This window comes from Epinephelus lanceolatus, chromosome 2 (genome assembly GCF_041903045.1).
Source record: "Epinephelus lanceolatus isolate andai-2023 chromosome 2, ASM4190304v1, whole genome shotgun sequence".
NCBI classification, from domain to species: Eukaryota; Metazoa; Chordata; class Actinopteri; order Perciformes; family Serranidae; genus Epinephelus; species Epinephelus lanceolatus.
The window spans coordinates 40410080-40423012 of NC_135735.1; the positions used below are offsets into that span (position 1 = coordinate 40410080).

At 39.9% G+C, this 12933-nt stretch overlaps 1 protein-coding gene across 7 annotated transcripts in view; it reads left to right on the plus strand.

Moving 5' to 3' along the window:
• kif13ba (kinesin family member 13Ba) overlaps positions 1-8222 on the plus strand; it is a 53302-nt gene extending 45080 nt beyond the window's left edge. For all 7 annotated transcript variants that reach the window (XM_033625766.2, XM_033625775.2, XM_078161684.1 and 4 more), the window contains one exon: positions 127-8222. In XM_033625766.2, coding sequence (XP_033481657.2) covers positions 127-332 — 206 coding nt within the window. In that variant the 3' untranslated portion in view covers positions 333-8222. The remainder of the gene's footprint in view (positions 1-126) is intronic.
• The last annotated feature ends 4711 nt before the right edge of the window (positions 8223-12933 follow it).

The following is a 12933-nucleotide window of genomic DNA, read 5'->3' on the forward strand; positions in this document are numbered from 1 at the left end:
AAAAACCTAAAAATAACCTATAAAATAACAAACTTAACCTTTAACATTCTGCCTTTAAATGGTGACTGCAGTATAAATCTGGATGACATTTCATCAGTGGTGGCGACCTTTATTTTCTCCCTACAGGTAAAAATGATGGCTCAGTTGGAGGTCATCGATATTTCAACTGTAAACCAGGGTATGGGGTGCTGGTTCGCCCAGACAGGCTGTCCTTCCGCGAACGGACCAGCCGGCGCACAGGAGACTTCACCGCTCCAGCCCATGTGCCTGTCTTACGAGGAGAAGCCATTGTTGCCCGCCGGGGGGAGAACCGCAAGTCCTGGAGCAGTTGAGACAGGGGAAAGTAGGAGCTGGACAGGAAAGATGAACTCCCCACAGTCCTGCTCCTCCTCCTCTCTTCCTCTCCTCCCAGCTATGCAACAGGCTCACACATAAGAAGTGACATACTGCCTACCCCTCATATAGTTTGAAACTACACTCACTACATCCGTTCACAAGTGGTGGATGGAAGTAGAATAAAGACAATACAGAGACCATTCAGAGCGAATGCAAGTAAGTTAATGAAAGACTATGCAGAGTATGTAGAAGTCCGTGGAAGGACTATTTATCATGTGGGAAGATGCTAAATGAACGGCGGTCAATGGGAAGACTGCTGAGAGAGAATGGAAGTCAGTGCAGACTTTATCGTATTTGAAGTGTCGAAGCTCTGCGGGGGCGTGGATTGGACGCAGCAGACTGGATGATTTGCCTCAGAGATGCTTTCTGAGCTGATATACAGGGATGCAAACGAGTCACATTTTAGACAGGAGTCACTTTTGATCCCAGTTTACATCTGAGAGTATGTTTCAAACTTGGAGGGGCATTTGAGAGCGCAGGAAATAACACTTCTAGAATGAAAAACCTTCATCTTTTCCAGTTGGATGCTGGCTACTATTATTATTTGCCTTTTTTTTCTGCTATTCACCATTGATAATTATTAGTTATTACAGTACAAGTAGCTACTGCAAAAGATTAAAATATACTGTATGGCCATTCTGATTTATAACCATAGAATGGTGTCTCTGGCATTTTTTACCCCTCCTACATGTCTCACTATAATATGTTCATTGTGTATGAGGAAAAATGGATCAAATTTGATTTTTAGACACAAGCTCAAAGCGTGTCAGTCATACTATGTTTGCATCCCTGGATATGATGCCTCTACCTGGTAGTCTTGAGACTCTATGTCCCAGAATCCCCTGCTCCGGCTGCCACTCCCCTGAACTCTCTGCGTCTACAAACTGACACTCTGACTCTCTGTTAGAGACTCGTCTTCTCTTCCTGGACTTCCTTTCTTTGGAAGACAGATCCTCCCAGAATGTGCCTTCACCATGGCTTGGTTTGCATTTGTTTTTCTGTGTATTTAATTTCTGTTAGCTGTGTTTGTGTTAAAGAGAATGCCTTGTGCTAAGTGTGAGGTGATCTCAGGGACTGCAGAGGGGAAAGGACAAGGAGGGGGGTGTGTGTGTGTGTGTGTGTGTGTGTATATGAGTGTGTGTCTGTAAATGTTGTACAGTGTTGCCCTGTGTGCACAAAAAAGTTCATATTGTTGTAGCCGTGTAGATGTTGAAGATTATATGTGTAAAGCAGGAAAAGTTGTGTCCTTATTGGACAAAGCCACTATGGGAGCAAATTGTTTGTACTGGGAGGCTTTTAAAGTCGATTTTGCACTGGAGACGTTGGATAAGAAGCATCTGTATGTTAGCAGAACATGTCTGTGGTCATGGTGCAGTGAGACAGAGAGGTAGACAAAGGTAAACAGATTCCTCCAACCATCTAGTAATGTGCAAAAGGTTGTTGATGACCTTACATTAGAGTATATTTTCCATCTGAAAGTCTGTTCTTGGAGCTAATTAGCTGGATTTCCTTTGTGACTGACATTTGGACACCAGGAGGTGCTGTTCAGAGTCGTGCTCTGTGTTGGTGGGAATAGGCATGTGTATGTGTTAAGGAAAGGAAAGTGAGACGGACACGCAGAAGCTCTGCTGGTTATTTCACGCTTGAGAAAAGAAGTAATTTGCTTCTATGCATTTGATCTGTTTTAAAAGAAGCTAGTTTTTATCTTTTATTTTTAAATAACTGCCACAACTGGGAGATCAAGCTGTGTGTTTTGGGAAAGTATTAAACACGAAAGCAGTTCTGACTGATGGAACATTCCTGGCATGTCTGTCGAGGAAAATGCATGTGGCGGACTTTAATGGACATCGCATTCCAGAGGGACTTTAACATATTATAGTGACCTTATTCTTTGTGTATTTATTTATGGAAAAGCATTGACAGTACATATGTGTACCATCTGTTGATGAGGAATATAGACAGAATACACATGTGTCCCCAATATGTTTCTGTAAGTTAAAGGGGCACTCCGCTGATTTAACACACAGTCAGTTTACTTGTCATAAGAAGTGCTACTCAGTGGAAATATTTGTGTCCTCTCTTCAGGGGAAGCTGTAGTCTGGGAACCTGTCGAATCTGCCGATGTATCTGTTCACCCTCCCAATCAAACGACGACCTGGCCCTTGTCAGGCCAATAACAACCATTTATCTAATATGGGGCGGGTTTCAGACAACTGGCAGAGCCTTGGTGCTTTACTCATAATGCATAATGACAGTGTTTTTTGCTAATGTCCCCTCATGTCAGGGAAACTATGGTTAGCATAAACCTGGCGTAGTACAGAGGACCTTTGAGGCATTTTTAGATAGCATCCAAAATGGCTGCTGCTGATCTGGAACTTCTATTGAAGTACTATTTTCAAATTCTTGACTAGTCCCAGCAACACTCGTTCACAGGTATATTGATGCTACATCGTCACAGCCACATCACAAGTTTCACTGCTCTGATTAGTTGTGCGTCTATCCAGTTGCGTTCAGAGGCATTTTGGTCTATGGGTCAGGTTGTGATAGCCTGGAAATCCAGACCCAAATCTAGAAAGATTTAGGGTCTGGCCATGAGTAATGAAAATGGCCCAACTCGAGGGGCGGTACCAAGCATGCATTTGTAAATATCACTGCACGCAATTGGATAACACTATGACCAATCAGAACAATACACGGGGTGACGTATCCAGAGCGCTACCAGCAGAGCTAACTGGTAGATTAGACTCTTGCCGTATCCGGTTGGCAAAACAGCAAAAACGTCCTTCTTGCAAAGGAAAGACTCGAGCGCCGTCTTCTGTTCCTCTTTTAGAGAAAAAGCCAAGTCTAACTCGTTCACTGTAGTGACCAAAGCCGTTTCAAACAAGTGGTGTTCATCTGTAGCCATCTTGCAATGTTTACTGACTGATTCCGGACTTCGTCGTCGCAGCGCTGTCATCATCTGTTTAGCTCGCCTCTGGCCCGCCTATATCAGATACACCGATGTGATTGGTGCAGCTCGGTTCCAAGGGCATAGGTAATGAGCATCATTACTGATTGCCAGAGTGACTCGCTGAGCAAATTCAAATTGTGCTCTTGCGAGAACTCTGGATTTCCAGGGTAAGGTTGTGGACTAACTCATTCACGATTTGGTCTGGTGATGTCAGGCTTGGGGAGCTTAATAAAGTCTGAGAAAATAACTCTGATGATGTCATCAGGGTTACTACATGAAGACTACAAATTTAACTGTTTTTGGAACTTGACCCCGTTCAAAAGTCAAGATATCAAAGCTTTTGCTGCCTCGATTTTGACTATTTAAAAAAAATCTGTCTCTTGGAAGCTCTCTAAGTTTGTAGAGTTCATATAATAAATCACAGGAGTACCTCTTTGATAAACTAGATTAAGGTCAGTGTAAAGTGTTTGGCTTGAGTCGTCTTGAGTTGGAACGATGCTGACTCACCAAGTGAGCAGAAGACTTGCTGATTTGATACGTTGATTTGATGATGGAAAAGTAATATTTCTTCATCATCACTTGGTGCAGTTCAGTACCATGTCTCATGTACAACATCTAATTTAAGTTCATATCCTTATGTTGAAAAACCTGAATATGCTATTGTATGCTGTTTCTAAGGTAACATTGAGTTAATCCATGTATAATAAGGATATACAAATCTGTGATGTAATGATTTAATGATTGATACATATGAAAACATTATCTGGAATACTAAGTGCACGTAAACGCACTCAGTATGTCTAAACACTATCATCTTTATGGATTCAAAACTGTTTTTCCATTCCTTTTATCGTATGCTTAATTCGAGAGGCGTGAATTTACTATTTATATTTAAATGCTTGTACACATGCATTTATCGCATGAAAATTGATAAAGCCTTTTTATTTTAATAAATATTGCACAAATGATTCCATGTAAATTGCTGCTATTTACATTGTAAATCTACCTGTAAATTGATTTAATTGATTTATCTAATATCCTGTATCTCATACTGTATTCTATATTGGAAGTCAATAGTTTTTTTTTGTTTTTAATCCCAGACAGAGAAACTAAAGCCAGCGCTTTGGTTCATTGGCCAATATATTTTTAACATGAAGCCGTAAAATTCCTTAAAAAAAAAAGAGGCACTTTGTCATGTGAGCCTTGAAGATGATGTAAAGTAAAGGTTGAAATGAGTGAAGAGGAAACTATAATGATGGAGTTGCATTGAAGTTGAAGTACGAGACGAGGAGACAGTAAAACACCATAGTCTTATTATTATCTGTATTTATTATCTGGCCTTAAAGCCCAGGACCATGGAGTCCTCTGATTGGTTGGTTGGTTACTATTAGGTGGCTGTCTGGTATGTTATTGGTTGGCAAGTTGTGAAGTGATTTGTAGATTGGACTCCTGCTTGGATGTTTCTATAATATTGTGGTTCCTAACGGTTTTGTGGTAATGAAGGAAGGGAGTAAAGTTTTCTCGTGTATTGTGTGTGTTAGTGTGTGTGTGAATGTTGGGTGGACCTGGCTTTGATTCAGTCGTGTCTGTGAGTTCTTGCCAAGATGGGAAATGACCACCAGCTGCCACTTTACTTATTATACATAGGACTAAAGCTGAGAGCAGCAAACCTTCACCCTCCCTGCTCTCTCTTGCTAAATTTAAAATTCCAGTCTCTGTGGCTGGTGGACTTTCCCTCCCTGGTCTTTGCTCGGGGCACTGTTAAAGGGGTTTGAGATCACTTCAGGCTACTGGATGTCCCTTTTTGTTCTTGTGCCTCAGAAACCACGTGACCATCTTCCGCACACTGTTTTCATATCGACGCTTCAATTCATTTGCACAAAAAGTCTCCAGAAGGAACCGGGAGAGTTCGTTTCTGGAACGCTTGTATATGTAGGAAGAAAATACAACCTGATTTTATTTTATGATTCAGTGTTCTCAAGTTACCTGTTGTTCTTTTAATTGTTTAAATTGTTTTAATTATCTGCTTTCAATTTACTGTTCTCCATCAATCACTGCTCAACTACCTTTCAAGTAAAAACATGACAGCTGGTTAAATTGGGAGCTATTATTTTACAGGACAGCAGAGCTAAGCTCAAACCTGGTGGTAATAACCAACAACAGAAACATGTCTTTTCTTCCAGCACACATCTTCCTCTACAACCCTCCACCCAGTCTGCACCTTCATATATGCATAACTGTAACAGATTAAGTGTGATGCTGACATTGGATAGAAACAGTGCAGCTGATGGGCTACCTGCTGCACAGTAGCCACTTCAGTAAGGAACTGTAAAAAGAGAAAACTAGCATTAGTGATAACTGTTTTGTTCAGAATGGATTTAATGTTGTAACTGTATGTCAGTGGTCTCCATCTCTGCTGTTGTCGAGGTTAGAGCGAGCCTGCAGTGTTATTCATTTGACTGTATGAACCGTGAGAACCACATTCACTTCTGTTTTGATTGATGTGATTTTTGTCCAACTATATTCATATTGATCTGTACGAATCTTCAGCTCCCTCACAATGTTTCTTTTGTTACTGTTTTATTTTTGTTGGTTTCGTGTCTTAAGTGCTTACATTTTGCTCAGAATTTGTTGCATTCACCTCGCCTGTTGCATTTCCTGTAGCTCTGTGTGATAACCGGTCTGGAGCAACATGTGCCCTGCCTTAAAGGGACAGTTCACCTCAAAATCAAAAATACATATTTTTCCTCTTACCTGTAGTGCGCTTTATCAGGCTAGATTGTTTTGGTGTGTGTTGTTGAATGTTGGTGGTATCGGCCTCAGAGATGTCTGCCTTCTCTCGACTTGGGATGCTCAAGGCCCCAAAAAACACATTTGAAAAACTCTACAGCGATGTCTCTTCAGAAATCATGATCACGTTCTTCAAGATAATCCACAGACCTTTATGTGAGCAGTGTTGTGTAGGACCTACTTTCTTTGCACTGAACTGTACCTGCTGACCGTATCACCATGCAGAAGGAAGCGTGCATCTACTTGTGTGTGACAGCGCGTGATGGCGTCATTTACTGCGTCCTCCTCGGCTGAGCTGTAACATTAGCTAGTTCAGTGGTGCTAGGTGAGCTAGCAGTAGATCCACGCTTTCTTCTGCATAGCGTTGCGGTTGGCTGGTGTAGTTTGGTACAAAGAAAGTAGTTCCCACATGAGACTGTCCACAATAGAGTCTGAGTAACGGGGTCATGATTTCTGGAACGAGACATTGCTGTTGAGTTGTTTTTTTTTTTAATGTATGGGGTTCTTTTTGGCACTTTGAGCACCACAAGCTGAGTGCCATCTAGTTCCATTATATTGGAGAGAAGGCAGACATCTCTACAGCTGATATCTCCAACACCAAAACAATCTAGACTGATAATGAGCACTACAGGCAAGAAGACAAATAAGTATTTTTGAATTTGGGGTGAACTGTCCCTTTAACATGGCCTTTAACCTGGAGTCAGACTGGTTTAGCAGGAACAATCCCAGCTCTTCAACTAAACACATCACTGCTGAGCTATAAAACTGAGAGTTTTATAGAGTGCTGCTATTCAACATGATCATTCAAAAAGAGGAAAATATCTCCCCGATTTTTTAACAGTTTATCGTAGGTAATTTGGTGACAGATGCTGTCGGGGCTTAAATACATCAAAGGGATTCTGGAATAAGATTTTACTGAAGTACCATCCTGTAACACTGCCTTACTGGAGGCAAGGTCATCGCGTTGCCCCCTGGTGGCCGCTGTTACACCTCAGTCAGAAAAGGCCTGGCGTCCGCACAGGGAATTTTATATACAACCACCAAATCATCAAACCAGTGAATTTACACCCCACTACTGCCCCACAGCAGCACGCCTGACAGCTTCTGCCTCCCTGGGATCATTACACCACCAGGTGGTGTTGTGTTTTATAATCAGTAGCTGGCTTGAGTTTTATATTTGCCGGGCACTATAACATATTTCCCTGCCTCGGTAGCAAGTGTTCACCTTTTTTACTACCTCTTTCTCGCCTGTCCAGAGTGTTCTGCCAACTTCTTCCCTGAGGCCTTTTAGCTGACAAAGAGTTGTAACCTGCTTCACTACTGAGCTGGCTGCACCCCGTTCACCTTCTGTGTGATTTCAGATATTAGAATAAACCACACAAATGAGCAATACGTGGCTGTCAGGTGATGCAGCGCAGCCTTGTTGCAGGCTTTTTGTTTTGTTTTTTGAGCTGGGTTCTGGGAAATTCAGATACAACTCCTCCTCTTGGTGCATTTTAAAGGCAGTTGGTATTAATGTTGCATTAAAATTTCCTGCATACCAGCAGCCATATTTGACCGAGCTGTGTAATAAGGGAAGGCTAATAGGAGCTTAAGGAGAGGGCTTGGTGCTTGCTAAGTCAGGGAGTTTTAGCAGAACTATGTTACTCCTGCAGAAAAGCCCCTCCAGTCCCTGTAACCTTTCACACATTCAGCTGAAGACAAGTTTGAATAATCACAGATGGGTTTAGCGCGGCCTCGGCCTGGTCAACAGTATTACTATATCATCCTAACCAATCATTATCAGTTGTGTTTGTTGCTACTGTTGATTCTGTGGCACAGGTTTGCCTTGATGTGTCATGTGTATGTGTGAGTGCACCATTGGAGTGGTTGTTCTATGTATGTATGTGTGTATATATGCGCATATTAAGACTTATAAAAAGAAAAATCTGAGCACAAGTTTGGGTTTTGATTAATTTAATTGTTTTATGTAATTCTATGCTGCAATCCAAAGAATAAACATGTATTATAATACATTTATAATTTTCATTTTTATCATCTGAACAGTAATCTGGTAAGAAAAAATAAAAAAGGAAGATTAAAAGAGTATTTGTTCTTTATTTGTACCAAACTGACTTTTGCTTTTTGAACAAAATTGAGTTTAGCAACAATAAATAGATGTACACATATACCAGTACGTGCAGTGGTTGAACCAAGGGGGGATGAGGGGGGATGCCATCCCCTTTGTTAGAAAAATTGACCAAATTCCTCCCCTTTATTAATCTAGTATAGTTAATCTGTGTGTGCAGGCATGGACCTAATTTGAAGGGGGGGGGGGGGGGGGGGGGGGCACAGGGACATGTCCCCCACATTTCCTATATCTGTGCCCTCTGTCCCCCATACTTTTTACAGCCGTTACAACCATTCAGTTTGTTTAACGTGGTAACGTGTTTTTCTGAGCCGTCTTTGTACACACCATGAGTAGACAGCGCCAGGTGCATACACATGCTGTCCTGTTGTGATACGAATCAATCGCACAGACCAGATGTGTGCTGCTGGGCAGTGCTGATGAGTGTTAACTATGTTCAGCAAACCAGCCAACAAGAAGCAAAAAACCTTGCACAGTTTCTTCCAAACAAACCGTGTAAGTTGAGTACTGCTGTTGCATGTAGATAATGTTAGCTAAATGATGACTAATTAATAGATGCCAATATATCAAGTTAAGCTAGTTAACAAGAACACGAATATTAATGTTACCTATGTTAAATACCTTGCTAGCTAGTTTCATGCTAGGAATAAACCCACTCCTCCTTAATAAGAACTTGTGCTCACTATTGCTTTGCACATATTTTTTTTAATCTTTATTGCCACAATAAAAAGAGCAGCGTCAGGGAGGAGACAGTGGACCAGAGGCCAGCAAGGATGATCATGCAGGGTCTTCACAGGTGAGGAGAGATTATAACTGGCTGAGAGAAAATATCTATAGCATAAAAGTGACTTTGAGGTTAATTTCCACAGCTATGTCACCACTACTATTCCTAATTCTATTTATGATTTTTGCTTTACACATTTATTATCTATATTATTGCAATAGATAGAAGAGGGACAGGGAGAAACCAGGCAGGTATCAGGATAGGGACCTGACAGCAGCACCAATTATCAGCCCAAGGCTTCACAGGTAAGGAGAAATTATAACTGGCTAAGGAAATGTCTATAGGATAAGAGTGACACTGAGATTCATTTTCACAGCTGTTTCAGAGCTACTCTTATTTATACTATAAAATGTTTTTTGTCTGTACTGCAATAGCAATACTACTGCATTATTTGTGTTTTTTAAAGGCAGCAGGTATAGGTCATGCCATTTTTCTTTATCTTGATTAATTTTGCACATCTGTGCTGTCATATTTGATTATGTGTGCACGCAAAAAAATCAAAGCTACATTGCATCCCCCTTGTTAAAAATTAACAATTCGACCACTGAGTACATGTATATATGGATACGCAAAAAAGGACACCTGAAAAATATCTCCGCATAATAACTGAAGATTTAACACACATGTAATCCACCCTCAACCCCCATCCCAAAAGTGTAAATAAATAAAATGAAATAAAGTAAAATGTGTATATATATACTATACAAATGTTGACATCAATTAAAGAAAACAACCTTTGACAGACTTGGACAGTGAAAAGGTTAAAGGTCTTCATGTCTTTATAAAAATAAAGCTTGTATAGGTGCTGTATAAATACTGTGAAAGTATTAAAACACTCAGGACACAGAGCAATGCACACAGTCTGTATTCAGAAACTGCATTGAAACGAGCCGTCAGGACGTTTGTGAAGTTGTAATGTCACAAGTGTACTATACTGTATGTAGGCAGTTTGAAACATGAACATTGTAAATGGGTCTTTTTGCACTTATTGTTGGAATGTTTTGCTGTGTACATAAATGACATCAGCTGACCGGAAGTAAACATGGACCTAGGCTGTTGGCTAGCAACGTAATTCCAGTGAAGCTGCTTGTAGGCCTAACCACTGTGATGTCACACTTACAACAATTACTTCGGGGTAGAAAAGTGGCAACTGATCACAACTGCATAGATATGTGAAATTGGCAAAGTCGTTTATTTCTGTCATCATTTTCAGCCATAACTGTAACATTTAAAGATACTGTAGTTAAACATGGTGGTCTAACCTATCTGCCATTTCTGCCATGCTTATTTTATGTAGCGTGTTGTTTTGCAATCATCTTTGATTAACCAAATCTACCGATTTGGAAGCTTAACAATGTACTGCTGTGGACAGGGCTGCAGCAAAACATATTTCAGCTACCATAAAAATCATTATCAGTGTAAGTGTACACTATATTTCATATGTTCTGCTTTACCTTACACATTAACCAATTGATGCTGCAGTAGACCAGCAACTCAGTGTTCTGTTAAGTAGCTTCAGCTGCCTGTGTTTCAGACAGAGGGTGATTACAAGTATATTCAGGCAGATAACATGAGAAAAATACTGTGTTTTTTGAACATTAAAGCATGTTAACATGTTCTCGTAGAAAACCAAAATTCAAGTATGAACCTGAATATGAGCATGATATGGGACCTTTAACTTATAGCATATCCTCATTCCTGATAGCATATGTAAGTTTTTCCAAGGGTAGAGTTTTAGATAATTCAATATTCCCTTACCCATACTCAGCCTACCGACCTTTTTCCACAAAAGAGCAAAAATGGACCCATTTCTTAGAAATTTCTCAAATAAATCAAGGGCACATTTTACTAAATCAAGCACTTGAGATGCTGATGTGTAGCCTCAAGATTGTTCAATTCATTCCCTTGTTTTAGTTCATTCGTGCACATAAATGAGCAAGCTATTGATATTACCACCTTTAAATGGTCATATTTAAGGCAATAGGTCACAGGTAATTATGTTAAGGGATTTTCCCAAGGGCTTTTCCACAAACTAAAAGCTGTGAAAGTTGTGTCAGGATGTCACAGACACATGACGTGATATGACGTCAGTACATTCACAAATGAGCAAGCTACTGACATCACAACCTTGTAATGTGCATATTTAAGGTTATAGGTCACTGATAATGATACTAAGAGATTTGCTAAGGGCTTTTCCACAAACTACCAGCTGTGAATGTTATGAGGGAATGTCAAAGACACATCAGAGGTGGTTTCAGGTCAATATATTCATGAATGAGAAAGCTGTTGACATCACATTAAAATGTGCACAATTAAGAAAAATGGTCATTCACGGCCATGATTTGCTACATTTTTTAATTACAGTTTTTTTTACAAACTCACATGTGAAATGTTTATGGGCTGTCACTCTATAATGGCAGTGGTTTAAAATTCCTATGTTTTAAAAAAAAGAAAGAAAGGAAAATAAAAGTTATTGAATATTGAAATGGGTCATATTGCACTTTTAGGATGGTCCCTAACTAGTCCTATAGTCACAGGCACAATGGACAGACATTCAGTTCGATGAGCTCAACTGCATCATTTTTGATTATTTCGAGTTGACTAAAACTGTGAAATATCTGCCTGAATTAGCTTTCCAACATATTCAAAAACTGGGAGAAATCGAGGTTTGAAGTTTCTCAGTTGCATGTGAAGAATTGATTATGGGATGTGTTATATGTATTAGTAGTTTCTTCAGATGACATTGGATGTTCACTGTCAGGATAATTTAAGTCTCCTACTATCAGTCTAAGTTTTAAATCCCCCATCAGACCTTCCTGGGAGATAAAAATCATTTCCCACTACAATACATATACACAGGCTTGTAAATGTAGGTTTAACACTTTATACAGAACTATACTTTTGCTATTACACATTTTAATTAACTATAAATGAAAGATGTCTTGAAGAAAACAAGAAAGACAAAGATGAAAACAGAAAAAGACAATATTGTAACCTAATATAAACCTAACCTTACCTAACTAAAATCTCATTACTGGAGTTTGATCACTCCAGTTCCCTGATCCTCACACTCATCGGCTCTTCAAGATCACAGAAACATGTAAAAAGTAAAAAAAAAAAGACAGGAAGAACAAAATACTAGATTTAAGCCTGAAAGTTGGTTTATTCTGCCAAACATATCTACATTAGATTGTACCTTATTTATCCTCTAAAGATTCTACCATGTATGCGTTAATCAGATGCTACATGCTAATTATGTTTCAATGAGATTTTTCATGTCTTTTTTAAGCTTTTTAATGACCAAACTGATTTCATATTTTAAAGAAATGAGCGTTTTAGGCGACTGATGCAGCATGAAGTGTTATGAGCTTTACTTTACCAAAAAATGACACACTGAGAACTTGTAGGAGCTGCAAAGATAAGTGTTAAGGGATGTTTACTGCTATTTGATTGTTTTTTTTTATTGCGCATTGGAGAATATACAAAAGACATTTTTTGATAAAATGAGGCAACTGCATTTCTTGAAACAAACCCAGCCGTATTGACTTAATAGAAGCAGCGTTAGTTGGGGGCGGCAGTAGCTCAGTTCATAGGGACTTGGCTTGGGAATCAAAGAGTCGTCGGCTCAGGTCTCAATATGGACCAAGTATGGAGGGTGGACTGGTAGCTGGAGAGGTTGCAATTCGCCTCCTGGGTACTGCCAAGGTGCCCTTGAAGAAGGCACTGAACCCCTAGCTGCTCGGAGCGTGTCCACGGGTAGCCCCCTCTCTCTGACATGTCTCCCTTTAATCCATGTATAGGTACTGGTTATGCATGTGTGTGTGTATATTTCAGGCCTGTGTGTATATAACAGAGTGAAAAAAACTGAATTTCCCCTCTGGGATT